The sequence below is a fragment of the Xyrauchen texanus genome, chromosome 25 (genome assembly GCF_025860055.1).
Source record: "Xyrauchen texanus isolate HMW12.3.18 chromosome 25, RBS_HiC_50CHRs, whole genome shotgun sequence".
Classification (NCBI taxonomy): Eukaryota; Metazoa; Chordata; class Actinopteri; order Cypriniformes; family Catostomidae; genus Xyrauchen; species Xyrauchen texanus.
This window is the reverse complement of record NC_068300.1, coordinates 8,993,913-9,021,811: the sequence shown is the minus strand read 5'-3', so window position 1 is coordinate 9,021,811 and position 27,899 is coordinate 8,993,913. Positions and strand designations below refer to the sequence as shown.

At 37.6% G+C, this 27,899-nt stretch overlaps 2 protein-coding genes across 4 annotated transcripts; one reads left to right on the top strand and one right to left on the bottom strand.

Moving 5' to 3' along the window:
* The first annotated feature begins 62 nt into the window (after positions 1–62).
* Positions 63–27,728, top strand: LOC127618711 (protein-glutamine gamma-glutamyltransferase K-like). Of its 3 annotated transcripts, XM_052091315.1 has the most exons (15): positions 63–102; positions 16,648–16,741; positions 20,531–20,628; positions 21,325–21,516; positions 21,618–21,869; positions 22,115–22,233; positions 22,564–22,671; positions 22,890–23,067; positions 23,163–23,301; positions 24,036–24,228; positions 24,362–24,515; positions 24,617–24,901; positions 25,044–25,204; positions 27,159–27,295; positions 27,469–27,728. In XM_052091315.1, the coding sequence occupies exons 3-15, from the start codon at positions 20,532–20,534 to the stop codon at positions 27,614–27,616; spliced, it is 2,163 nt and encodes a 720-aa protein (XP_051947275.1). In that variant the 5' UTR covers positions 63–102; positions 16,648–16,741; position 20,531; the 3' UTR covers positions 27,617–27,728. The 3 variants fall into 3 exon arrangements, with proteins under 3 accessions (XP_051947275.1, XP_051947276.1, XP_051947274.1); XM_052091316.1 differs by lacking the exon at positions 63–102 and having other exon boundaries at positions 16,608–16,741; XM_052091314.1 differs by lacking the exons at positions 63–102; positions 16,648–16,741 and having other exon boundaries at positions 20,485–20,628.
* On the bottom strand, positions 6,243–13,184 carry LOC127618710 (protein-glutamine gamma-glutamyltransferase K-like). The gene is made up of 14 exons (XM_052091313.1): positions 12,816–13,184; positions 11,999–12,195; positions 11,715–11,906; positions 11,381–11,632; positions 10,974–11,092; positions 10,753–10,860; positions 10,466–10,643; positions 10,240–10,378; positions 9,931–10,123; positions 9,686–9,839; positions 8,999–9,283; positions 8,575–8,735; positions 6,986–7,122; positions 6,243–6,775 (listed from the first exon to the last, which is right to left on the bottom strand). The coding sequence occupies exons 2-14, from the start codon at positions 12,192–12,194 to the stop codon at positions 6,631–6,633; spliced, it is 2,259 nt and encodes a 752-aa protein (XP_051947273.1). The 5' UTR covers position 12,195; positions 12,816–13,184; the 3' UTR covers positions 6,243–6,630.
* Positions 27,729–27,899: the final 171 nt, after the last annotated feature.

Sequence of the window (27,899 nt, the reverse complement as noted above, 5' to 3'; positions counted from 1 at the left end):
CAGCCCTTTATATATTCACTTCTCCATCTCCTCCCCATCCACAGGTCATAACTGAAGAGTGTTAAGAATGGTCCTTTCATGACAGACATGGAAGCATTTGGGGTGAGTCACTCGTGGTTATTTTAATGGCCTCTTTTAGATGATTGATAAACAAATGAACATTTTAGTATAATTGTTCTGAACTAATAGGCAGAGCTGTTATGAGACATTCCAGAGAAAGGAGCAGGTAATGATCGTATAAGTTGCTGAATCAGATGTCATATTTTGGGACTCCATATCTTATTTTTTTACTATATAGTGCAAAATATGTTAAATAATGCTTATTGCGAATTACATATTTAAATAAAAGTTTCCTTAGATGTTCATGCTTATATTTATGTGCTCTGTTTATGTTCATCTTCTTATATAGAGAGCAGCGTGTGTTACACTGATTTAAGACATTGTCTGGCTGATTTCCTGCATTTAAATATCCTTAAATATTATTTATAGAAATTGCATGATCATTTCTTCTGTTAGCTTTAGTTTAAGGGCATGCTACTGATACCTGGCAACCTGGTCATGTACAGTTGCTGACTTGCTGATTGGATGGACGGACGAGATTTCCTGCATAATTATATAATTATGTCATATCAATTTGCTAAAGCCCTTTTAAACACATCTTCATTATTAGCCTACAGCTTTAGGCCATTTGTCTGAAACTTTGCATTCAGATTTAATTGGTCTTATTAAGGACATTAACTATGTTCTGATACACCTTCTAGGTGAAGCATGAGGTTGAGGTAGAGGAGAACATTCTCCAATGCTTCTACTGTCTCAAAGCCAAAAATATTTGTATGCCAAAATGTCTGAAGCAAACCCATGCAGTTGAGAAGACTTGGTCTTGAGTGCCATTTCATTTGTTTTCCTTGTTCATCTCTTTGTTGGATCTCTCTTTTCTGTTCTTACAATCATCAGACATAAATGTAGGACTAATTATGAAGGACAATTAACTGGACGGTCCAGTTGATATGCTAGTTAGATTCACTCAATTAAAGGATTGACCTCAAAACTGTTTCTCTTGGTCTCTATCCACCGGTGTTGCCATGTCTGCTTATTATAAGGGCTTGTTTTCTCACAAAGTCGCTTATAAATATGTGCATTCGCGGGTTGCAGTTTTTGGGGATTAATTCCAGAATACAGTGAACTTTTTTAGGCTAGGTTTAACAGACCAGGTCGCCCCAGAGAGAGAAAGTGTTATTACGCATAGTATTCATATTCATGTCAATGGCAATAGTGTTTGGTTGGTGTATTCAGCCGCGGAAGTACTGTACCTATATATCTGTTTGTTGATTCGTCTATGTGACGTTTATGTTGGTAACGCTAGTTAATAAATGCACATGGGTAAGTTAAGATGAAGTTTGCACCACCGTTCAAAAGTTTGGGGTCACTTGACTGAAATGTTTCACATGATCCTAAACGTCTTTTAATCTGAATGCGTTTGCTTAAATGTTTGAAATTAGTTTTGTGGACAGAAATATAATTGTGCCACCATATTCATTTATTTCATTGTAAAACTAAGTTATAAAAACAAAAAAGAAATGAATGACTTGGACCGAATAATTAAGAAACGCAGCCACTAAGTGCCCAGCATTTGATGGGAACGCCTTCAATACTGTTTAAAATTCATCCCAGGGTGAGACCAAAAGAAGTTGGTTGAGAAAATGTCAAGATAACATCATTCCCATATTTCCATTTATGTTATTCCATAGTTTTGATGACTTTACTATTATTAAAAATATTGAAAATAATTAATGAGTAAGTGACCCTAAACGTGTGCTGGGATGGATGGGAATAAACGTCTCTGTCTGGCTCATTATAATTATTAGATAACCACTAAAATTACATGACAGCACATAATGCATTTATAATATATTTATCTGACAATTTTGTTAAATCAGTGAAGATTAAAATAATATGGGGTGGTGTGGCAAAGGAACTTGTGCAAAAATCACAAGGAGTCACATGAGCTTTTGCTAAACTTGGTTGCTCTAAGGAGATTGTCTGTGTATTTTCTATAAATGTCAAGCAGATTTATAATCTCCTGGATGAAAATATAATAACAGAATATAATTAATACAAAACTTTAGTCAGTGTCTTGCTCATAGTTAATCGTTCTGCAGTGTTTCAGTCCCTCAAATTATCATCCTATGATCTATTGTCATTAGACGTAATCCCTTAATAATGTGTGCTTAAAGAGCAGCACGGTTTACAGGAGGAGAACACAGTTTCCTTAAAATTTCAGATTTTTGCCCTTGTTCCTTATGGCAGGTATTATTAATCAACATTTAAAAGTATGTTGACAGGACATATCTGCTGTTCACTGTTCAACTTGTGTCTTTTGTCTGCTTTGTTTGGTGTTTACCTGCTGTTTTATGTGTGTGTTGTTTTTCGGCTGTTTTAAGAGAGGGATGTGGGGCTGCTCTGGCTACTTCTTTCAGGTCAAACCTTCCACTAAGTGAAGCAGAGTTTTAATAATCTGGGGATTATTCTTACTCTCTGCTCGACTGGAATATCCACAAAAATTATAAAGAGAAGTAAGTAACAGATCAAATCACAGCTCATTGTCCTTCACAGTTTGTCTATTTGGCAGGGACAATACAGGATATTTTATGTTACCTACACTTTTTAGTCAGTAGATGCTCTGTAGAGGTGTGAGGGGGTTAAAGGGAAAGGAGGAGGCAAGAACCGGCTTAACAATATAATTAATATTTAATTAAATAAAAAAGACACACACAAACACATACAGGAGAGCTGCCCATAATTCTTTCTCTCTCTCGAACCGTCATCACCGGCCGTCTTTATCCCAGGCATGACCCATCAGGCTGATTGCGCGTGTCATTCCAGCCCAGCCCAGCCCACCTTCCCCGACCTGGGAGGAGACAGGAGGGGGAAAAAAAATTAAAAATGGGCGAGAGAAAGGCCAACACTGAGCGACAGATAGAGAGAGAGAGAGGAGAGAGAGAGAGAAAAAGAAACTCACTCACCAGTTCTCTGATGCAGCGTTACGTGGTCCTCGATCACTCCTCCTCCCTCTCAGATGGACGACAGTCACTCCTCCCCAGGAGGACGACAGTCGCTCCTCCGCGGGCGGACTGGAGTCAGACATCTGACCCCCAGCGGACAGAACTCTCCTCCACATTCCCGGCGAACCGCAGGGACACTCCCCCTGCCCCTGGCCCAACCGCTCCAGACGGTCGGGGAGTCGCTTCCCTCCTCCCCTTGCAGACGGCGGTCTTATTTTGACCGCTCCGTGTTTCTGTGGGATGGCATGGCACTCCTCCACCCCTGGCAGCGGCTCCATCATGCCAGGCAGTCGGGGAGTCCAGTCCCCACTCGCCCCGCGGATGCCGCCATGTTCCCCGCATGGTGGAAGGCAATGTCGAGGACTCTGTGACGGGCATCCCTCGTCCTTCCCGGGTTTCGGCACCAGTGTAAGGGTGTTAAAGGGAAAGGAGGCGGCGAGAACCGGCTTAACTATTTAAATAATGTTTAATTAAATAAAAAAAGGCACACAAACACAAACAGGGCAGCTGTCCATAATTCTCTCTCTCGAACCGCTGTCACCGGCCGCCTTTATTCCTTCTCACGACCCATCAGGCTGATTGGGGACCGGGCGCACGTCGTTCCAGCCCGGCCCTGCCCTCCTCTGCTCTACAAGAGGCTTCTAGCTAATTGCTAAGTTAGCTGCCTAAAATATGTCTGATAATTTTTTGTCAGATTTCTGCTTTCATTCATGTATACAACAACAACAGCAATAATAATAAGACTGTCATACTTGATGTACAGTATTCTAATTTAAGTTTAAGTGGTGTAGGTCCTTTGACTTGTAATCAGGTAGCCAATCAACTTGTGTACTCTTCGCCTAACATTTAAATTTACTTGGTTTGCAAGTAAGCCGGTTTCACTGCTGCATGCTGTGAGAGTTTTCTCTGAAACCCTCCTCCTCCCCAGGTTCACCTGTCTAGTTCAGCTACACTGGGGATTTTATTTATGTCTCATTGTTCAGAGTCATGTCATACATGTTTGGTGCAGCATGTCCTGTGTTCTTCTAATTGTGCAGCAGCATGTCCACATGCTTAACTCTGTGTATGTTGTAGCTGTAGCAAGGTTCCATACTTGTACTCCATGCAGCAGCAGCTTAGTGGATCTTGTCCACCAAAACAATATTCTATCAACATATCATAACCACATTAACATGCTAAATTTTTCAAGAAGTTGTCATGAATGAACTTTAGTAAAAAAGTAGGTTCTGTAGATTCTGAACTGTTGCGTACACTGGTATGCATTCCTCCCCCTTAAACCCATAAATGCATGCTTTCATCCAGTCAAATAAGATAAAGCTATTTTCTTTGTTTCATCATCGCTGGAAAATCATCAGATCCTGAGGTACTGTTGTTTAGATAATATATTTCAGATAAACTGTACATTTAAAAGCAATAATAATTCAACCCTGTGGATGCTGCCATTGATTTAACCCTTGTGCTGTGTTCATTTTGTGCTAACACATTTTGTGTTATTGGTCAGAAATGACCAGCCCACTAAGATAGTTTTATAAATCTCTCATATTGCATATATTATCACAAGATGTTGTATTAGATCTTTTTATCAACTTATTTTCTAGTAATTATTGCAGGTTTTGTACTTTAAAAAAACATTTTTTTAGATAGATTATGTTGAGCTCATATTGGGCCAGTAGGGGGCCCTCCCTGAAAACAATATATATATATATATATATATATATATATATATATATATATATATATATATATATATATATATATATATATAAACAAGCACATGATAAATTAATAACCACTTGCTTGATCTGAACATAATAGGTGTCATTTTAAAGCTTAGAGTCTAGACTTGTATAGCTGTTATAGCTGTTAGTTCTTAAATAATGCTTTAATTATTTGCTGACAAATAATGACTGTTTTGTTCTCATCATTTGCTAACCCAAACACAACATAATATGATGAGTAGATCTTGAAATATTCCTCAAAGAGTGTACATGTAAAGAAGATGCACACTTTGTGTGTGTGTGCACATTTCCGAGGACATTGTGCTCATCTAAAGAATTGGGATCCTCCTGAACACTTCATATTTCTGTATTTTATAGTCTATAATCCATTCATTTCCAATGGCTGGTCATTTTTGACCAGGAACACAACAATAGTAAATAAATGTCAAGAAATTGGTCCCATTTTGTGTGTGTTTTCAGATACCATATGTGAACAAAGTCGAGCAATTTTATAAGTAAAAAAAAAAAAAAGCCTCCCTGTTCAACACAACATAAGGGTTAACTGACACAAGAAAGTTTCGTAACACAACAAACGCTGACCGGCGCTAACAGGAACTAGCCAGCATGAAAAAGGTGTCTATACTGCAGGAAAAGATGACCAATAAAAACAATTAATGACACTGCGATGTTAAAACACAAATTAGTATGAATTAGCTCCTCCCATCTCAATGAAGAATTTGAGTCCTCACAGATTTACAACTTTAAATACCCAAAGAATAACTGTTATGTGAAACAGCAAGTTTATTAATGCCTTAGTTATTAACAATGCCTTAGTTATTTTCTGTTAGTTACGATCTGGAAATCATTGAAGAGTAAAAAAAAAAATATGGAGTTGAAATGAAATGCATTCTTTAATATTGCAGAGTGTGTTAAAAAAGGAAAAACAACCATATAGTCATTCAATTTGAGTTGGATCAACACAAACCATTTTGCAGATTTTTACACAGGAATGGTGAGTTTATATCACAGTAGTTTTGTGTATTTTCTGTGTACAATATGTTTCAAATGCAGTGTTATTTTGTAAGTGTACTGTCATTTCCACTATTGAGCTGGCTGACACAATGCTTACAATTTCTGCAATTTAAACCTGCCATTGTTAGTTTTAGATGAACTTAATATTATTAATATCATCTTGAGGTCAAAATGATTTAATATAAATGGGAAAACTGAACGTGGTCATATCATATAAAAGTCAAGGGTGTCCCTGCTATGCATTTGATTGATCAAGCTTTATGCAGTCATGTCTTGCATGCAAAAGGAAAGCTGTAATATTCTGTATGAACAACATGGGGTTGAACATAGAACAACAGATGCATTAGAATGATGTAAAACTGACACATTTTTGTAAACAGAAATATGTTTTTATTAATGCTGCTGAGGCTACAGGGGGTGCAGGTAATTATCTTAAAATACAATATTAAAGGTAGTGATCAGATTGGATAAGCACTTCAACCATGGGAAAAAAAAAAAATCATATTCAATATCCTAAAATAAGTGATGAAAAAAAAAAAAACGAGATAGAGATGAATAAACCAATAATATCCTTAAAAAAACATGTCTCCGAGATCAAAACGTAATGGTTGCAGCCTGTTGTTTACAGTTAAATCAATCCATTTCATTCACATTCAACAATACAATCACAAACTGTGCACGTTTAAGCACATTTAAAGGTTTTATTGATGCATGCAATTCCCGCCACTTTCTTTTCAATGACAACTTTAATAGGCCTAGTTACATTAGTTACCTAGTTACGTTTATAGGCCTAGTTACAGCTACTTTGAGTGCTTTTTTCACTGTTTCTTGACAGCGATGTTGGCAAATCCATGCACTTGAGTCAGCTGAGGACAGTCGAGTGATGCCAGGATTTTCTGTGGGCCGCTGCGCACAGGGATAAATCTCTCCATCAGATTCACTGTAGCCTGGCTTGCAATGTCACTGAAGAAGAGAGAGACAGGATGGATAAACAGAGATACAGTATAGACTATTTCACAACATACGAAACTACATAACACATATTACATGTCCCATTCCATTTGCCCAAATTGTGTTTATCAGATACATTTATTTTAATCAGAGAAAAGATATGTACTGATATAATGTAATTAATAAACTATTGTAGTGTATTATAATATTGTACTATCTTACCCATAGGTAATCATTCTGGCATGCTGCACCCCCAGTCCTTCAATACGGAAAATCACATTCTTTAGTGCGCAAGACAGTGGGTTCTGGAATGTGATTTTGACTGCAATCTCTTTGCCGACTACGCCATCACATACAGGCTGAAAGGGTAAATCACATACAAAAATGGATATGCAGTAAATATACATATACAAAGCCGTAAAAAATTAGACAATCAGAACACATTTTAGGACTAAATGATTTCAGCTTTTCTCAAAAGAGTTCAAGGAATATTCCAGGTTCAATACCAGTTAAAATCAATCCATAGCATATGTGGCATAATGTTGCTTACCACAAAAACTAATTTCAACTAGTCCCTCCTTTTCTTTAAAGCTAAAAGCTAAGTTTAAGGTTACAATGAGGCACATACAATGGAAATGATTGGGGCCAATTTTTCGAGTGTTCAAAGGCAGTTAATAATCTTATAAAACCACTTGCAGTAAAGGTGCACTCAGTTATTTTTTATGCATGCCACCCGGGGTTTGGACTGGGACTGACACCTAGAGGCCTGGATGCAGCATTATTCATACGTAATAATTTTCAGTTACCAGCGGCAATGTAGAAATTCACTATTTTACACAGTCAGCCATGATTAATTTAATCCATGAGTGAATATGTCCAATAAAAGGGTGGTTACTGTGATGTAAGCTAGTAGTATTCAGCTGGTCCTGTGATACTTACATGACAGCCCCCATGAGGGGACCCTCCCCATGTAGATTTAAACAGCATTTATACCTTGAATTCTTCTGTTAAAACTTGTTTATTATTTGAGCTGTAATGTTGTTTAGACTGTAATTTACCTGGATCCAGAGTTTACACCGTTACAATGCCATGGCAATGAAGTGGTATGACTTAACACAGAAAAGTTTAATATGCAAATTTATCACAAATCATGTTAACACGCATATTGTTTTGGGATGTGGCTTTAATTTTGAAACTGGGTATTTATTTATTTTATCCCCTTTTCTCCCAATTTGGAATGCCCAGTTCCCACTACTTAGTAGGTCCTCATGGTGTCGCAGTTACCTCAATCCGGGTGGAGGAGGATGAATCTCAGTTGCCTCTGCTTCTGAGACCGTCAATCCGCGCAACTTATCGTGTGGCTCATTGTGCATGACACCGCGGAGACTCACAGCATGTGGAGGCTCATGCTACCCTCCGCGATCCATGCACCCCATTGAGAGCAAGAACCCCTAATCGCGGCCACGAGGAGGTTACCCCATGTGACTCTACCCTCCCTAGCAACCAGGCCAATTTGGTTGCTTAGGAGACCTGGCTGGAGTCACTCAGCACTCCCTGGATTCGAACTCACTACTCCAGGGGTGGTAATCAGCGTCAATACTCACTGACCTACACAGGCCCCCGAAACAGTGGGTATTTTAACGTTTACAGACTGGCCCCATTCATTTACATTGTAAGAGTCGCACTTTACCCCAGAGTTTTGCTTTTTTAAAGAAAAGAAAGAACATATAAATACATTTTCTGGTAGTCAACATAATCATTCTAATGTTAACTATTTTAGAGTTCAAAAGAGAACAGTAATTTAAACTCACTGTAATAACAAGATCTGGTGTGCGCAGTCTGAAGTTAAACTGTTTGGCCAGAATCTGACTAGTCTCAGTGACTTGTCCAAAGAGATTGAGCATCAGTGCCGCTTGGTCTACAATATGGTCCTTATACTCATCATAACGCAGGGTCCATGGTAGAGTTTGGACTATAGGGAGAAAACATTACCAATTAAAACATATTATCACAAGTTTCTTTGGTCTCTTTCAGAGTATTGACTCTTGCTTGGGATTCCTCTGAAGCTCTGTTATTTTGCAGACCAGTATTGAATGGAGTCGTGAAGGCAAAATCTGAAGGTCATGGTTTGAGCTGATAACACATTCATCGGCATATGCTAATACACTATACCAACTGTCTTGTGTATTGTTGTGCCATATGTATGCTGTTGATCAGCTTTCTGTCATCACGTACCCTCACATGCCTTCAACTCAATGTTTATCTGGCCCTTCTTCAGTAACGCTTTGTGAACTCCGGTGTAGTATGTGGCCGCCACCTGGTTGTAGAGCGTGATGGTTCGAGTTGATTTGCATGTGTTCTTCAGAACGATGGAAAGCACAGCATCCTTGCCCACACATGGTCCTTCTCCTTGCATGGTGACCTTAACACTTACGTCCCTGGAACAGGGCAATGGGGATATGCATCGCTTGGAGCCATGGCGAATGGCCGTTTCCAAAGCAATACGCTGTTCATCTGTATCTGATGAATGTCATAGAAAGAGAGGGAGAAGATTGTTTGACATTTGTTTAAAAGTAAAGCAAATGCTTAAAATATCAGGCTTTTTTATAGGATAGTTCATCCAAAATGAAAATTAGTACAGGTAGGTATAGCTGCAAGCCAGAGATTTCCAAATGGGGGCATAATCTCCAAAAGAGGGTGGGGTTACTCCAAAAGGGGGGAGTCACTTCCACACATTGTTAGGTCAAGGGAAATGGTTAGGTTATGTGCTCCCTATATCTTTGCTGGTGGTTTGGTGTTCCCACCCCTTTTTGGAGCTCTGCCTGCATCGATATCCTTCTCAATGAGTAAATGATGACAGTATTAAAATTTTGGGGTGAACTGGCCCTTAAAGTTAAGGTTTGTGTATGTGTGGGCTTTCACCTAGAGGATGTTTGTAGAGGTGAGTGATCTCTACGCGTTGATCTGAGCCAACAGCCTTGGTGCTGATGCAGTGACCTACAGCGTTCTTGTCAACATGGACAATGCCAAAGGTCCCATCACATCTCCTCTGCCAGTAGACCTTGTCATTGTTCACCTGAAGCACCAAACATTACTAATGTAGTACTAACAATTTGCCATAATGTAAATATATGTACTGAGACTTAGAAATTAAGGAAATAATGTACTTCTGCAAAAAGATAGGGCGCATCATGCTTGAGGAAGACCTGCCCGCTGCGGATTGCAGCAACAGAGGTGGGACCACAGTGCAAGATTCCATGGCAGGTCTCCTGAGGAGTGGAATCAACCACCTGCCAACCACCAAAACCAGATGGCAGGTCTGGACGAGACATCCAAGACTCATTCCACACGTGGAAGTTCCTACGCAAGGAGAGCAAGCAAGAAATGGAGGGAAACAAAAGAGTTGGAGAGTGATGTTTAACTCTCAAATTATATAAATGTTGAACCATGTTTCTAGAAAAAACAACGAGTCTTACCAGATTGGATTACAGTTCATGTGCTCAATTAGCTCAAATTTCTCATCAAAATAAACGTCTGTCGTCAAGCAAACGTCAGTATCATGAGCCGACAAAAAATTGGAGACCGGACGAGTTGGAATACCCAAACATCTCAACACTAAGAAAGAGAAAAAAACGAAAGTGAAATACACCACATCACTTTCTATACCCTTTCTGCCCTTGCCCTTTTTATGTAAACTCTTACTTGTGTTGGTGACTCCAGCGAAGGCCAAGCTCTGTCCATATTTGACAGGTAGTCCTCCACTTTTGTGGTACTGCTTCAGGATAGCACTGCTACCACACCAGGTTGTTGGAGCAATCCCACCTTTATAGCAATTCGACCAGTTACCCATCAACACACCACAGTCTTCGTTGGCAATAACCTGCCAAGGTTAGATAGTTGAAAGTTTTATAATATTATCTTTCTTCATTGAGGTTTAACATGCTCAAAATAAAGGCTGTTTGTTAGACTTCAATACAGTGAAGACTCACCATGGCAGATGCAACTCTGGCGACATTAGCAGGGCTTCCCCATCCTGAGCAAGGGGTGCCACTCCTTTCCAGCACATACAAACATGCAGCCAAGACTCCCTCATCAAACTAAGAGAATATCGAAATAGAGATTACAATACCATGCAGTCAATAGAAAACTGTGTCTGTAGCACTTCATTGTTGCTTTTTGTTTCAGATATGAATGATAGTGTCCCTCTTACTTGGCCGAAGTTCCATGTTCTGCATCCGACCTGTTGCTTCGTTCCATAGTAGATTCTTCCCATGTCATTCAGCACATACTCAGTTCTCTGTGCCTCATCTTCCAGGTACACACAGTCATCTGACAAGGTGGCAGAAAACATCAAATGTTTTTTTTATATATATATTGAGTAGCCATTGCTGTCAAGACTATGTTTAGCTGCTGAAAAGCATGACTATGCTTTTGCCCTGTCTAGACCAGCACAAAACCAGCCTGGGCAAGCATGTACATTATTAACTAATCACAGTTGAGGGTTTCTGATTTCATTTAAAAGTCTAATGAAATACAAGTACAATATAAGTACGGTATCTTTATCCATTTAACTCCAACCAACACCCATGTGTTTAATATTTATTTTGTAACACATACCTCTACACCAGGGGTTGAACAGCATGTAAATATCATTGTCTGGAATGCATGGGGAAATATATCTGCCCCCTGGGCAGTGTGTTACAACAGTGAGGTTGTATCGTCCGATAGCAGCGGTTGGAAGGGAATTAACACACAGCTTGATTCGGTTTTGCACGCGTTCGACAATCTTGGCCCCCCAGCAGTCTTTCTTGAATTCTTCTACTACAGGAACAATTACGTACGTTCCGTTCTGTATTGATGGGACGTTACCTGTAAAAAACACAAAAAGAAAAATGACATTTCCCTTGAACCACACAAGTACAGTTTGCGGCAAGAAAAGGCCATAACTGACCTAGTTTCAGATCCAGGTGAAGTTTGTCTCTATTTGGAACAAAAGGTCGAGACAGCTCAACCCACATGTGAAATGACAGTCCTCTACGAACGATGAGATGATCACTTAGATAATAATTTGTGCGATGCTCCTGACGATTTGGTCCTTTCCTGCATTTAATCAGGTCAATAGAACATACCTGCAGTATTGAATCTGAGAAAAATAAAAAAAATGAAGAAAACAATGAATTGCGTTGCCAAAGTTTAGAAGAATTCTTAAAAAAGTCCTGTTAAGCAAACTCTCACCACTGCTTCCACACGCTTGTATCCCTTTGCATTCATCTGCCAAATCCTTGGCGACAACACCTTTCAGATCGTAATCGTGGCATGATGTTAGGTAGTTCTCACAAACTGACTTGCAGTGTGCGCCTTCTGACAGTTTAATGGCAGGGACACGGCCAAAAGTGCAAAGGTTTTTGATTGCCGACTTTCCAAAAAACATGCTGTTAGATGACGAAAAGAACATAAGTGTGTGTGTGTGTGTGTGTAGAGAGAGAGAGAGAGAGAGAGAGAGAGAGGGAGAGAGAGAGAGTTCAAAAGAGGAGGATAAAACCTGAGTGGAATTAGTGATTAATCATAATCGAAGTTGTCCACACAAGTGGCTATCCAGTTACAATTTCTCTATTTCCAGGCATTTCTCATCCTAACCCTAACCTTACACTAACCTAATCCTAACCATAAACACTGAAATAAGTAAACGAGGTATCCATCAGTTTCTCCAGAAGCTTCAGTTGTCTGAACATTCAGGCAAGATCATCTTAATGGCCTTTTTACTGTTAATCCAACCGGTATACTGTATATTAAATTACATTAAACTTTTTAGACACTCTTGCCTCATTGAAGACATTTAATTAGGTACAACATCAGTATTTACTAATTACCAATAAATGCACAGAATATCTCTTTACTAAATCTCTGTTTACAAAGGCTTTATGGTTTCTTAATAACACCTGCTATACAAACACAACCTATAACATATGGATGCCTGTTTACGTAAAGCAATGAAGATGCACAAATTAGTTTAGACAACAAGTTTACAAAAATGTTTGAGATGATAACTTACATGATATGTATTTTAACCCAGAGGTCTTGAATTATATGAAGAGAAAATAATTGATCTTGCTGGCACAAGCTCTTAATTCATTTGACTGAATCCTGGTATATATTCACTTCTTATGCATATCCACCCCATCCACGGCTCATAGCTGAAAATTGTGAAGAATTGTCATCTCATTGGAGGGAGGAAATAATACAGGGTGAGTCACAAATGGTTTTAAAGAGATAATTACTTTAATACATGTTGTCTGAGTTAGAGGATTATTGTGATAAATGTTCACTGTAGAGTAATTACTCAGGACTGGAAGGGACCACATACGTTTTTAATATTATTTATTCAAAGATTCACTATTAAGAATTAAATGCATCATTAGTCAACATATAAAAGAGTGCACAGACATCATATTACAACATCACTGCATTTAGGGCACATCACTCATTCAACTTCTTTAAAAGGTTGACCTGCTTTTGTGTATTAATATGTAGGGTTAGGATAGTATTAAAGAGAATTTGAACCCTCCTGTTGTATTGTCATTTTTTTACCTATTTGCCATCTGAACATTAAAAAAAAATTAGCTTGAAACGATAAGTGGTCATAAAACAAATCGACATCTTTGGAATTCGCGGAATGTGAATGGGAAAGATGAAAAAACAAAACAGAGCATTTTTTTAAATCTGTCAAGTACAATCAATAAATCAGCCACAATGAAGGAAAAAACAAACAAAAATAACAGGGTGAGACTCTAAAATATCCTCAGTGCAAAATATACACACCCACTCACACACAAATACTTACGTACACACAAGAATGAACTGGTGAGACTATAACACAGTCTTTATTTTATTTGTCAAATAAAACCAATAAATCAGCCACAATGTTAAACATACACACTCAGAAATGAAGGGTTGAGATGATAACACACTCACAATGGAGAACATGCATATCTTGTGATAAAAACATCTACTGGCTGTTACTGGCATGACATGGTTTTCAAGTCTGTATATTTTATCCATATTTTGTTCACCAAATGGCAGCAATCTGTTTATATCCCATGTTTTCCTCATGTTTCAACATATAGAAGTGTAGGTTCTGAATGTTTAAAAAAAAAAAGCTAAAAAATGCTTATTTTTATATGCAAATTAATGGTCAAATTTAGAAATGTACATGTAATTCAAATCAAAATAGCATAAAATAAAATATATATATATATATATATATATATATATATATATATATATATATATATATATATTGTTCTTACTTCAGGGAAAAATAAATGGGTATCGTTATCATCCTCAAACTAAAAAGAGTTACACATCTAAACCTTCGGTCAAAAATGACCGTGAATACCAAAGGAAGGTGCCATTTTTTTAAGACCATAGGAGATCAATTAAAATGTGTATGGTGTATGGTGAATATTTTTTAAATGTATCTCTTCTGTAATTCTCCAGTGATAGAAGACATATTCAGTCATTCCTCTTTAGTGCACTTTTTTGCTTTCTGAAATAAATGAACCATGCATCTGCAAATATGGTATTTCTATCATGGCATTGGTATCTGCAAACGTTTGCATTTGCATGATGACAACTGTGCCATCAGCCAGAAATGTAATATTGGGTTTGGTCAGGCACTGAGGAAGGTCACCTATGACTAAAACTTTACTTGAGCTTTGTCATTCAAACTAACTGCACTATCAATCCTGCTAAAGTCATGTACAGTTTGTCTTGTCAAATTATAATGTGCAGGCTTTATTTGTATCTGAGACGTTTTTGTTTTTGTTGGCCTAATCACCAAGAAATCTTGTTTTATGAACTTGCTAAAAGAGACGTGGTGAGTCCGTTGCAGTTTTGCATAGGACAGCAAATCATCAATTATTAACATGGAAGACTAGCCTAAATCCCTAAATCATATGGCACATTTTGAGATTTGCCATGTCTTAAAAAAATCAGAAAAAGAGTTTACAAATATAATGGTCTTTGTTCAATATATGTTAATCTTCTCCCATAGATTGGTGTCCGGTTAGTACTGTAGCACAGGATTACAAAATAATTAAAACCGTTCCAACTGAAACTGAGCAAGATTAGTCTTTGTTTCTTTAGTCTACAGTCTTTATTCAAACTTTGCTTATTTAGTCAGAGTTTTGGTGCAGCTTTACAGTAATTTAGTAATAATAATTCACCTTTTCATATGATCATCACAACCTCTTGGGGAGGATTATGAGTGCATTGTATTTGAATTATTTATCAATCACTTGATTATTACACTCATTAAAAGCTGTTAGTTCTTTGAATCTGCAATCCATCAGCATTCAAATCTGCCATTTCTAACTCCTAAGTGACAAACAAACTCCACACCTTTCATTATGAGCTATAGTAGGACGAGTTCTGTTCGAACACAGGTGCTCTCAATGCATTACATCATCAGAGAGGACAATGCTCTAGCAGTGCAATATAAACGCTGTTGTTGCTTTGAGCATTAGACTTGAAAACACCCTTTGGATTCCATATGCTAGATTCAGCAGGGTGGCTTAAGGGTGAACCAATAATATACAGTAAATAATGTATTACAGTAATGCACTGAATGAAAGTGTCATGGAAATTGGGCTTGAATAACTGAAATCAAATTAGGAGCAAACAAACAAAACTGACCTACAAAGGTGTGGCGTGTCCCAATAATGTGGGTTATTGTTGTGGCCTATTAAGTATCCAGTAATAGGTGATTTCTGAAAAAGGTATTCCAGTTGGTAAGATGTGCCAATTTTTTATTTATGTTTTCAAGCCATATTAAAGGATAATTCACCCTCATGCCATCCCTTTCTTTTTTCTGCAGAACACAAACAAAGATTTTTAGAAGAATATCTCAGCTCTGTTGGTCCATACAATGCAAGTGAATGGTGACCAGTCCTTTTGAAGCTCAAAAAAGCATATAAAAGCAGCATAAAAGTAATCCAAACCCATATCTTCAGAAGCGCTATGATAAGTGTAGTGTGGGTGAGAAACAGATAAATATTTAAGTCCTATTTTACTATAAATCTCCACTTTCACTTTCTAAGAAGAGAGAAAGATGGCAAAAGTTAATGTCACTCCCTTAGCAAGCATTAGAAACCCCAGTGCTGCAGTGGTTGTTATTGTAATTATTACTTTTATTATTCTATTAATGCCAGGGTAATAACACAAAGCACAATTGTTATAAATTAACACTAAACAATAAAATAAAAAAAATGTATTTAAAAAGTTTATTGTTGATGGGTTTTCGAGCGGGGGGATCGCCAAACTGGATCGCCCAACATTAAAGCCTTAAAACCCTAAAGTCCCCTGGCAGTCAAGGGCCCCTGGGCTCTGGCCCCATTGGCCCATTTGGTAATCCATCCCTGAGCACAAAAACCACAATCATAAAAAACTAAAATAAACGGTTTCTTATTTTTTTGATGAACAATTTAAAATGTCACTATTGTTACTTTACCATTATATAGAGATTCTGTACAAGTAACTTAAATGAGCAGATTTTTAGTCTGGGATTTCTCATTGACAGCTCTGCCTTCTTACTATAATTGTTATACTAAGAAGGCAGAATTGCCATCTTAGCATCATTATTCAGTTCAGAACAATTACACTAAGATGTTAATTTGACTCCATTCATTTTCTTAAAGAGAACATTAAACAACAGTTTGTGTGACTCACCCAAACCTTCCCTCTTATTATGGTCATTGGTTGCACACTATGAGCTGTTCAGAGGAGGTGATTATAAAACAGTGTGTTTGGGAGAAACATTTTAGTGAAAGCACCGCAAGTTTGGCACCGCAAGACCTACTTTTCACCTGCTTCTCATTTGCTTTAAGTTCCCTGAGAACGGTTACTTGAGTACGATTATTCTGGTAACAAACAGATACAAGGCACTCTTCAAACACATTAAGGAACAAGGATTTCCATCATGTAAGTAATCAACTTTTTTATATTAAATATGAAATTTATATATTGATGATATTTTCAATGTTTCTCAATTGGTTAAATGTGTATTGTACGCTGATGATACAAATATTGGTAACACTTTAGAATAATGGTCCGTAGTTAACAAGTAGCTATGCAGGAAGTAATAGGTAGTACTGCATTAACACCGAACTTAATACTATTAACTAATATGGAAGCAATATTAACTAAGCAGTAAGTAATAGGTAATTTAGTACAAAGGTAGTTCCTTGGTAGGTATTTGATTATTACTAAAGAAATATATCCTCATTGAGAACTACTTGTGAACTAAGAAATAATAACCAATTAATTACTAATCACAAAAGTAACATGTCTAAAAGTGAACAATTGTGGGGGTATGGTCATCATGGTCATAACATTTCAGAAGCATGTGCCTCAATTGGGTTCTTTGTGGAAACCAGTTTATGAATATTATCTCCCCCCAAATACATTAGCTACAGGTTGAGATTGTGACTACTACTCTTGCCAAAGGATGGACGTATGTTCTGTTTAGTTCAAACTTAAACATAGAATAATACTAATAATGATATATTTTTTTTAAATCTTAAATAATTAGGAAGTGATGTTGACACTCTCATGATTGGATTAGTTCACTATCATGAGCTCTATTGAGTGTCAGTTCAATATATCTCAGACTCCAAAGACCTACCTTTATGTTACAGTAGCTGCCTGAGGAGGACTTCTCTTTAGGATATGAATATAAACATTGATGTTCTCTTGTCAAAAACAATTTGCATCTTTAATGAAGAAATTGGCTGCATTTATGTTGCGATAAGCGTAAAACCACATCTTCCAGATTACAGTGTTTGTTATAGTGCCTCACAGAACCTGTACAGTATGAGTCAAATATAAAATTAAATAACTTGGGTAACACTTTAGAATAATGGTCCGTAGTTAACAAGTAGCTATGCAGGAAGTAATAGGTAGTACTGCATTATTCACAAGTAGTTCTCAATGAGGATATATTTCTTTAGTAATAATCAAATACCTACCAAGGAACTACCTTTGTACTAAATTACCTATTACTTACTGCTTAGTTAATATTGCTTCCATATTAGTTAATAGTATTAAGTTCGGTGTTAATGCAGTACTACCTATTACTTCCTGCATAGCTACTTGTTAACTACGGACCATTATTCTAAAGTGTTACCCAAATATTTTCTATAGTAATGATAGTTTGGAGCGACTGATTAGCGTTATAAACAAAGAACTAAGTAAATTTAAAAAATGGATGGAAAGCAACAAATTATCCTTAAACCTAGATAAATCCAAAGTGATGTTTTTTGGAAAGTATCAAGCTGATTCGCAGAAACTGGTTGAGATAGACGGAGTACACATTGAAAATGTTCAGCAAATAAACTTTTTAGGTGTAACGATAGACAACAAGCTAAGTTGGAATGCCCACATCAGACATATTACAACTAAAGTCTCCAAAAGCCTTGCCATAATAAGTAGAGTTAAGCATATTCTTGAGTATAATGCACTCCATACCCTGTATTGTGCTTTAATACAGCCATATTTAATCTACTGTGTAGAGGTATGGGGCAATAATTACAAAAATGTAATACAGTCACTTTTTTTGCTACAGAAAAGGGCTATACGAATTATACACAAGGCCACCTATTTCGAACACACAAATCCTCTCTTTCTTAAATCAAAGCTATTAAAAATGCAGGATCTTGTAAAATTATATAATGCACAGTTCATGTTCAAAGCGTATCACTATTTATTACCTGTGAACATTCAAAATATGTTTTCTCATAAGGAGCAGTCGTACAGTTTGAGAGGATTTGGAAACTTTGTGGTCCCAATGGTGGGTTCCACCAGGAGGAGTTTTTCTATGTCTGTTTGTGGGGTTACTTTGTGGAATAATCTGGGGCTTGAATTAAAGCAGTGTCAAGGCATTCACAATTTCAAACGTCTTTACAAACGAAAGGTCTGGTTCCATTACAATGACATTGTGGTTTGGTTGTATATATGTTGTGTGGATTGTTGGATTAGTTATTATTTATTTACCCTTGTGGTATTCCATCTACCATTGTTGGTATTTGATAATCATTGTTACCTGTGGAAATATCTGTATATTATTAATATGTATGGTATGAATGTGTGGTTTTGACTTGTGCAACCACTGTTTCTAAATGAGGTATTATTATTACTATTATTATTATTCTTTTTTTTATTATTATTATTATTATTTTCTCTTTGAGATTATTGATGAAGGAAGCAGCTATTTTTTGTTTGTATAAATTCTTTGATAGACTGGGGTGGGGTTTAATAAGTTTTACTTCTTCCCACTCCATTTTCAAGCATAAGTGTATAAGTTATTATTATTGTGTATCTTTTCTGTTGTCACACTATTTTTGCATGAAAATAAATAAATAAATAAATAAATAAACTTAAAACATTTATTAAACATTGTTTTAAGCCTGTAACCTGGTTTTATTTTGCACATAATAACTGCTTTGAAGAAATCTGGCATTCAGATTTTTATTTAAAAAAGGACATTTTAGGAAATAGCCATCAAAGATATTAAATTATTCAGTGATTGAGGTGACAGTGCTTACCAACTGAGACATAATACATAAATACATAAATTAATTAATTCATTTATAATAAGTATTATTTTTTAGACCAAATAGTTTTCCTAAAAATGCATGTCCACATATGTGGACAGTGGGACAAAGTTGCGAGATTATGAATAATACCAAGCTATAGAAGGTCAGATTGCGTTTACTCAAATTGTTTAATGTGTTTCCAGGATTGTTGGATATTCATGTATTTGAGATTTTACAGACATTACATTAGAAATTTGCATAATTAATTCTGATTCAAAGTAATGTCCAGCATCATCCAATCACTGCCAGCCATGTTCAAATAAAATTATACATTATAAATTCTGAATCTATGTACTGATTATCACTGTCCCATGTCTGCCAAACATGTTGAGATGTCCAAACATCATCTGCAGCCTGAAACTGAACCTTTGACCAGATGTTAGGAGTAAATGCACTTAGGCTTCATAGTGAAGCTATAGGATGCTCCCTTGTTCCCTTGCTCCCTAATTAGGGAATGACGTCCAATAACCTCCTGTGTGCTGTCTGACTGCACTGGTCTCAGAACAGTTTGAAATGCACCTTATTTTCATCCTAACTCCATACTCACTCTCCAAAAAGCAAAAAAAATTAAGTCAGCTTTTGGATGCATCCACTGATTCTCAATGTGATAATGCACAGTGAATATTGAATATTTTAAGGAAAATTATCCTATAGTCCACATACGTGGTCATTGTGTTTAACAGCATGCTGTTTAGCGATAAATCAATGAATTGTTTTAAATAACATGTCGGATAACACTAGAGACATTAGAGACTCTAATCTTCTGACGCAAATGATCGGAGGCCTGTTGTTTTGTCACATGACTTGGTGTATTGAAAGTTTAGCACTTTATTGACAGCACAGAGTCTCCTGAACTGAGATCAGTCACTTTAAATGTAACTAAATTATGCATAGCTTATAGCGCAGCCAAAACGTAATGTCCACACATGTGGACGCAGGGTCTCTGGAGGTTAACTAATATTAACGAATGGAGCCTTATTGTAAAGTGTTACCGCTGCATTTTCCTCAATGTGTTTGAAAGCAGCCTTATGTATTTTTTACCCTCTATCTTTGTGCATTATGTTTATACTTTTTCATTTTATTGTCCTTTCCATATGCCTACTTTTGAACTATACAGTATGTCTGGAATCAAAAACATTTGCACTGGAACTAAAGTGGACTTGGGAGCAAGCTGCAAGCCAGTTTGTGAAAGCAAACAGGCATGTGGAAGCGAAGGTAAGGGCTGTACATTTTCTGACAGCACTTTAAGGAATATTCCGGGTTTAATACAAATAAAGCTTTATCGACAGCATTTTTGCATAATGTTGATCACCACAAAAATCTATTTCGACTCGTCCCTCCTTTTCTTTAAAAAAATGCAAAACTCTGGGTTACAATGAGACACTTACAATGGAAGTCAATGGGGCCAATCGGTAAATGTTAAAATACTCGCTATTTCAAAAGTATAGCAACAAGACCTAAACACCATTTGTGTTAACATGATTTTGGTGTGATATAATCACTTACTAAGCTTATCTGTGTAAGTAATAGCCAATTTTACAACTTTGTTGCCATAACGATGCAATGGCAACAAAACCCTAAAATGACAGTGAAAATGACTATTTAATAATCTTTAATCAGCTCAATCAATGCATGAGTTTTAACAGTATAATTAATGTAAGTGCTTTTATAAAATGATAAGCTTCACATTTCTGCCTTTTAAACCCTATAAAAATTGGCCCCCTTAACTTCCATTGTAAGTGCCTCACTGGATGAGTCGGAATTTCAATATTATTTGTGGCATTAATCAATATTATGCCACAGATACTATCAATTGAGCTTAAATTAAGTATTGAACCAGGAATAGGTTAACTTCAAGGCTAATATAAAGGCATGGTCATTCGTTGTTTTCTATCTTTTACTTTTTCTCAGATTCAGTACTGCAGGTATGTTCCATCGACCTCCTTAAATGCAGGACAGGACCGAATCGACTGGAGCATTACACAAACTGTTACCTTAATGATCACCTCATCGTCCGTAGAGGACAGTGTTTTCAAATGTGGGTTGAGCTGTCCCGGCCTTTTGTTCCAAATAGAGACAAACTGCACCTGGAGCTGACACTTGGTACCACATTCGACCATGGACATGCTGATATATTTAAAGTGAACATGTTAGAGGGGCTAAATCAGCATTGAAATGGTTGTCCTACCTACTGTGTTTTACAGGTAACATTCCATCAATACAGAACGGCACGTACGTGATTGTTCCACTAGTGGAAGAATTGAAGAAAGACTGCTGGGGAGCCAAGATTGTTGAACAGGGACAAAAACGAATCAAACTGAGTGTTAGCTCTGCTCCGTCTGCTTGTATTGGACGATACAAGCTCAATGTTGCAACATACTGTCCAGGGGCCAGATACATTTCGCCATACAACCCTGACAATGACATTTACATGCTGTTCAACCCCTGGTGTAGAGGTATGTGTTAATGACATGGGCGTTGTAGGTGTACAAGGCAAAAATAATCATGCACTTTATATTTTTATACGTATATCCTACTTGCATTTCATTCAAAACCTTTAGCTATGAGTAGATATCCATATTGGTCCAAGCTGATTAGTGCTGGTTTTACTGGAGGACCAGTAAAGCTTATTGTATTGCATTGCAATGAAATTATATAAATCTTTCCAGTTAAAATCCAACTCTCTCTGTCACCTTCTCAGATGACTGTGTGTACCTAGAGGATAATGCAGAGAGAACTGAGTATGTGCTGAATGACATAGGAAGAATCTACTATGGAACGAAGCAACAAATTGGTTGCAGAACATGGAACTTCGGTCAAGTAAGAGATTAAGATTCAACTTCACTGTCATTGTGCAGAGCCTAAGCTGGGGTCAGAGCTCAGCGCCCCTGGAGCAGAAAGAGTCAAGGGCCTTGCTCAAGGGCCCAACAGTGGCATCTTAGCGATTCTGGGGCTTGAACCCCCGACCTTTCAATCAGTAACCCAGAGCCTTAACCACTGAGCCACCACTGCCCTAGATGGACTTTCATTCCTACATGACAGAACAAGCAACAGCGAAGTGCTATGAAACCCTTTTTATATATCTGAACCACAACATAGCAAATGTTTCTTGAATCTAGAATGTTCTTTTTTCTGATTTGTGATTCTTAGTTTGATGACGGAGTCTTGGCTGCATGTTTGTATGCGCTGGAAAGGAGTGGCGCCCCTTGCTCAGGATGGGGAAGCCCTGCTAATGTCGCCAGAGTGGTATCTGCCATGGTGAGTCTTCACTTTGTTTTTTGTAGAACATGGCACTAGCAACACTAAGATCATGTGTTTGATTCCCAGGGATTGCATGCACTCATAAAATGTGTAGCTTGAATGCACTGCAAGTCGCTTCGGATAAAAGGATCTGCCAAATGCATGCATAAATGCTTGATGATGTCTACCAATGTGGACAGATAATGACATAACACCTTTCGAACATCTCTTGGCAGGTTATTGCCAATGATGACTTTGGTGTTTTGACTGGTAACTGGTCAAATAATTACAGAGGTGGGATTGCTCCAACATCCTGGTGTGGTAGCAGTCCCATTCTGAAACAGTACCACAAAAGTGGAGGAATGCCTGTGAAATACGGACAGAGCTTGGCCTTCGCTGGGGTCACCAACACAAGTAAGAGTTCATGCAAAACGGACAAGGAGGAAAAGGGTTTGAGTAAGTGAGGTGGTGTAAAATACTTATTTTCTCTTGTCTTCTCTTTCTCTCAGTGTTGAGGTGTTTAGGCATTCCCACTCGTCCCATCTCCAATTTCTTGTCAGCTCATGACACTGACGTTTCTTTGACAACAGACGTTTATTTAGATGAGAAATTTGAGCTTATTGACAACCTGAACTGTAATCCAATCTGGTAAGATTTTTTATTATAAATCTAGTCTACTGATCTCTTGTCATCCCAGATGTCAAATCCCAGCCTTGCTTTCTTCTGCTGAACACAAACAAAGATTTTTAAAAGACAATCTTAGCTCTGTAGGTCCATACAGTCAACAGGGTCCAACTCTTTGAAGTTTAAATATCACATAAAGGTAGCATAAAAGTAATCCATAAGACCCCATTGGTAAATCCATATCTTCAAAAGCAATATGATACGTGTGGGTGAGAAACCGAAACTCTTCTCTCCTAAGAGTTCATCTTTTGTTTTCGGCGATTCACATTTTTTGTGCATATCGCCACCTACTGCATAGGGAAGAGAATTTATAGTAAGAAAAGGACTTAAAGGACAGTTTCAATATCTGAAGACATGGATTTAACCACTGGACTGTAATGATATGTATATTAATATGCTGCCTTTGTGTGAGTTTTGGTATCTGTTGACTTTTATGGACCTACAGAGCTGAGATATTCCTCTAAAAACCTTCGTTTGTGTTCTGCAGAGGAAAGAAAGTCATACATCTAGTATGGCATGAGGGTAAGAAAATGAGAGTATTTTCATATTTGGGTTAACTATCCCTTTAAATGGGCCACGTTTTACAGCATTTATGGTCTTGGAAGTTGTTATTGTAACTATTCCCTCACTTTTCTAACTGTCTGTTCCATTCACTGATTGTTTCTCTCTCACTTTGTTTCTTGCTTCTCTTCATATAGGAACTACCATGTGTGGAACGAGGCCTGGATGACTCGGCCAGACTTGCCAGCTGGTTTTGGAGGTTGGCAAGTGGTTGATTCCACTCCTCAGGAGACCAGCCAGGGCTTCAACCGCTGTGGCCCCACCTCTGTTGCTGCGATTCGTAGCGGGCAGGTCTTCCTAAAGCATGATGTGCCCTTTGTTTTTGCTGAAGTATGCCTTACACCTAATTTAACATTCCACCAGAAACATTTTCTTTCTCGTGTAAATTCAGTCCAGTTGCATGGACCCATAATTGGTATAGTGTTAGTACTGTAGAAGTAATGTTTGGTCCTTTGTGTTCCAGGTGAACAATAATAAAGTCTACTGGCAACGGAGATGTGATGGGACCTTTGGTGTTGTCCATGTTGAGAAGAACGCAGTAGGTCACTGCATCAGCACCAAGGCTGTTGGCTCTGACAAACGTTTTGATATCACACACCTCTACAAACATCCACAAGGTTGATCACATTATTGTTTGTATGAATCCCTGAAGGTATTTAGATTGAACTCGGAACAGTTTAAATGAATTTATCTTCCCTCTCTCTACAACATTCATCAGATACAGAGGAATACCGCGTTGCTTTGGAAACGGCCATTCGCCATGGCTCCAAGCGATGCATATCCCCATTGCCCTGTGCAGGGGAAGTGACTGTTAAAGTCACTATGCAGGGAGAGGGACCGTGTGTGGGCAAGGATGCTGTGCTTTCCATCGTTCTGAAGAACACATGTGACTCACCTCGTACTGTCACCCTCTACAGCCAGGTGGCAGCCACGTACTACACCGGAGTTCACAATGCCTTAGTGAGAAAGGGCAAGCTAGACATTGAGCTGAAGCCTTGTGATGGTGAGTGATGATAGAAGCTTGAAATCATAGTTTAGTGTTGATCAACAGCATGATATTACAGTACAGACCACAGGTGGTATATTAGGAGACTTGAATAAGAGAATTAATATTCATCTGGTGTTTTTCTCTTTTCCCTTTATAGTCCAGACTATACCTTGGACTCTGCGATATGATGAGTATAAATTCCACCTTGTGGACCAGGCAGCACTGATGCTCAATCTTTTTGGACAGGTCGCTCAGACTAAACAGATTCTGGCCTCCCAGTTCAACTTCAGACTGCGCACACCAGATCTTGTGATTGCTGTGAGTTCAACAGGATCTTGTATTTAAACTGAGATTGTGTGGCATAGATGTCAAAAATCTAGACTAATAGGTTGTAGGTTTGTATTCTACCAGGTTTGGGATTTTTCAGTTAATTTAATTGGTCATTAGTTAACATGAACTAACAATGGACAATAGTTTAAAAATAGTCTTAGATGCTATTTGCATCACAGAGCAAATAGTTTCAGATTTTATTTGCACCCCTGTTTAAATACTAACATACAGTTTAGGGGCATCACTGTAGCATTTTATTGTGTTTATTTAGAGTCCCACAGGCACCCTACACCAACCTAAACCCCCAAACGTAACCCTAAACTTCCCTTACAAAAATTTGAGGAATCGATTCTTTTTGGAATCGATTACCAGCCCTATTCAGGACTCTGTGGTGGCCACTTCATGTGTGAAAATGATTCCTCACGCTCCCTGAACCACTCTTTCACAATTTTAGCACGATGAATCTTGGGATTGTCATTCTGAAATATGCCCGTGCCATCAGGGAAGAAAAAAATCAATTTATGTGATAACCTGTTCATTCAGTACATTCAGGAATCAGCTGACTTCATTTTATTGCCACATAATATTTCTGAGCCTTGACCTGAACAACAGAAGCAACCCCAGATCATAACACTGCCCTTGTATACTGAGGCTTGTACAGTGGGCACTATGCATAACGGGTGCATCATGTGCTTCCCTTCTTACCCTGGCAGTGTACAATATCACTATAGTAAAACAATATCACTATAGTAAAACCATGGTTAATGTTACCTGGATCAAAACTTTCTACTCCCCGACCACCACCGTGACCAAATTACTGTGAGTAAATCAGCCTTTTTATTCTCATTTATTTAGTATTTAAGTAGTATTAAAGGAAATATTAATAGTGGAGACAGGGGGAGAAAAAGTGGGACAAAAGGTGGCATCGAACGCAGGTCATCCACACGAGAAAAGCACATCCAAACTGTCGATAAACTCCACACCAGTCCTGCAACTCTGGGGGCGCAAATAGTTGAGCACAAATAGACACGCTGCGTGATAGGCAGTGTTGGGTGTAATCCAATTACAAAGTAATTAGTTACTGTCATTTAATTACTTTTTAATCCAAAAAGTAGTCTAATACATTACATTTAAATTATAGTAATCAGATTATATTTACTAACATTCAATTAATTTAATTACTTTTAAGTACATTATTGGATTATGCTTATTTTTAATACAATATTTTATTATGGCCGCATAACGAGTCATTGAGAAGGATAAATGTGAGGTGTTGAGTGTATGACTGAACAAGATAGAAATATAAACATTATTTCAAATGTGTTAAACAGAAAAGTGTTGTGACTCCAGCCAGGTCTCCTAAGCAACCAAATTGGCCCGGTTGCTAAGGAGGGTAAAGTCACATGGGGTAACCTCCTCATGGTCGCGATTAGTGGTTCTTGCTCTCAATGGTGTGCGTGGTATGTTGTGCGTGGATCGCGGAGAATAGCATGAGTCTCCACATGCTGTGAGTCTCCACAGTGTTGACTGTCTCATAAGCGGAGACTTGTCCTTCGCCACCCGGATTGAGGTGAGTAACTGCGCCACCACGAGGACATACTAAGTAGTGGGTGCTGGGAATTCCAAATTGGGGAGAAACGGGGTTAAAAATTTTTTTTAGAAAGTAACTTAAAAGTAAAGTAATTAGTAATGTGATTACTTTTCAATGAAGTAATTATTAAAGTAATCTGATTACAATTTTATAAAATTATTAGGGAATTACTATTTTTATGTAACACTGGTAGCAGGTGCTGTTTAATTACAACTAGTGCTAATAGGCACTTCGTTTTTTTAATTCACTTTGTCTGTTTTACATAATTTGTTTTGGAAACTGGCTTGAGCTTTTGGCTTGATTGTTTAATGTACTGTATGGTATTCATTTGATTGTAATCTTCCCTATCAGCCTGTATCCGACTGTGTGGAGGGCAAAGAAATGCCAGTCAAAATCACATTCAAAAACCCGCTGTCTTGTGTGCTGAAGAATGTGACTTTCCGTATTGAGGGACTGGGACTGCAGCAGGCCAGAACAATTACACATGGGTAAGATAATACATAATATAATATATTCAATTATATTCATTTTATCTGATTGAACTAGATTAAAATCGTCTGAAGAAAACCATGTTGAACTAATACAATTGAAATATTAGATCCGATATGTTGCTGGGTAGTTTTAGTTTTAGTAGGTATATAATAATCTTTTTCTTTCTCAGTGACATTGCAAGTCTGGCCACAGTGAACCTGACGGAGACGTTTGTTCCCAAGTGTCATGGCCCACACAAACTTCTGGCATCCCTCGACTGTCCTCAGCTGACTCAGGTGCATGGAGTCGCTGACATAGTTGTTAAACAACAGCGATAAAGCATTGAAATTACATAAAGAGAAAAACATGCAATCGGTAAAAATATTAGGATTCATTTAATCACAGTCTTAGAGGCTTTTTGTTAAGTAACAGTGTAGGAGAGATTGTAAATGTCACACTAGCTAATTATATATAATATTTTATATATATATATATATATATATATATATATATATATATATATATATATATATTATTATTATTTTTTGTTTGCTTGTTAACTTCACTTATTTGATCGAAAACTTTTGAAAACTCATTTTATGATACATTTCTTCACTTAAT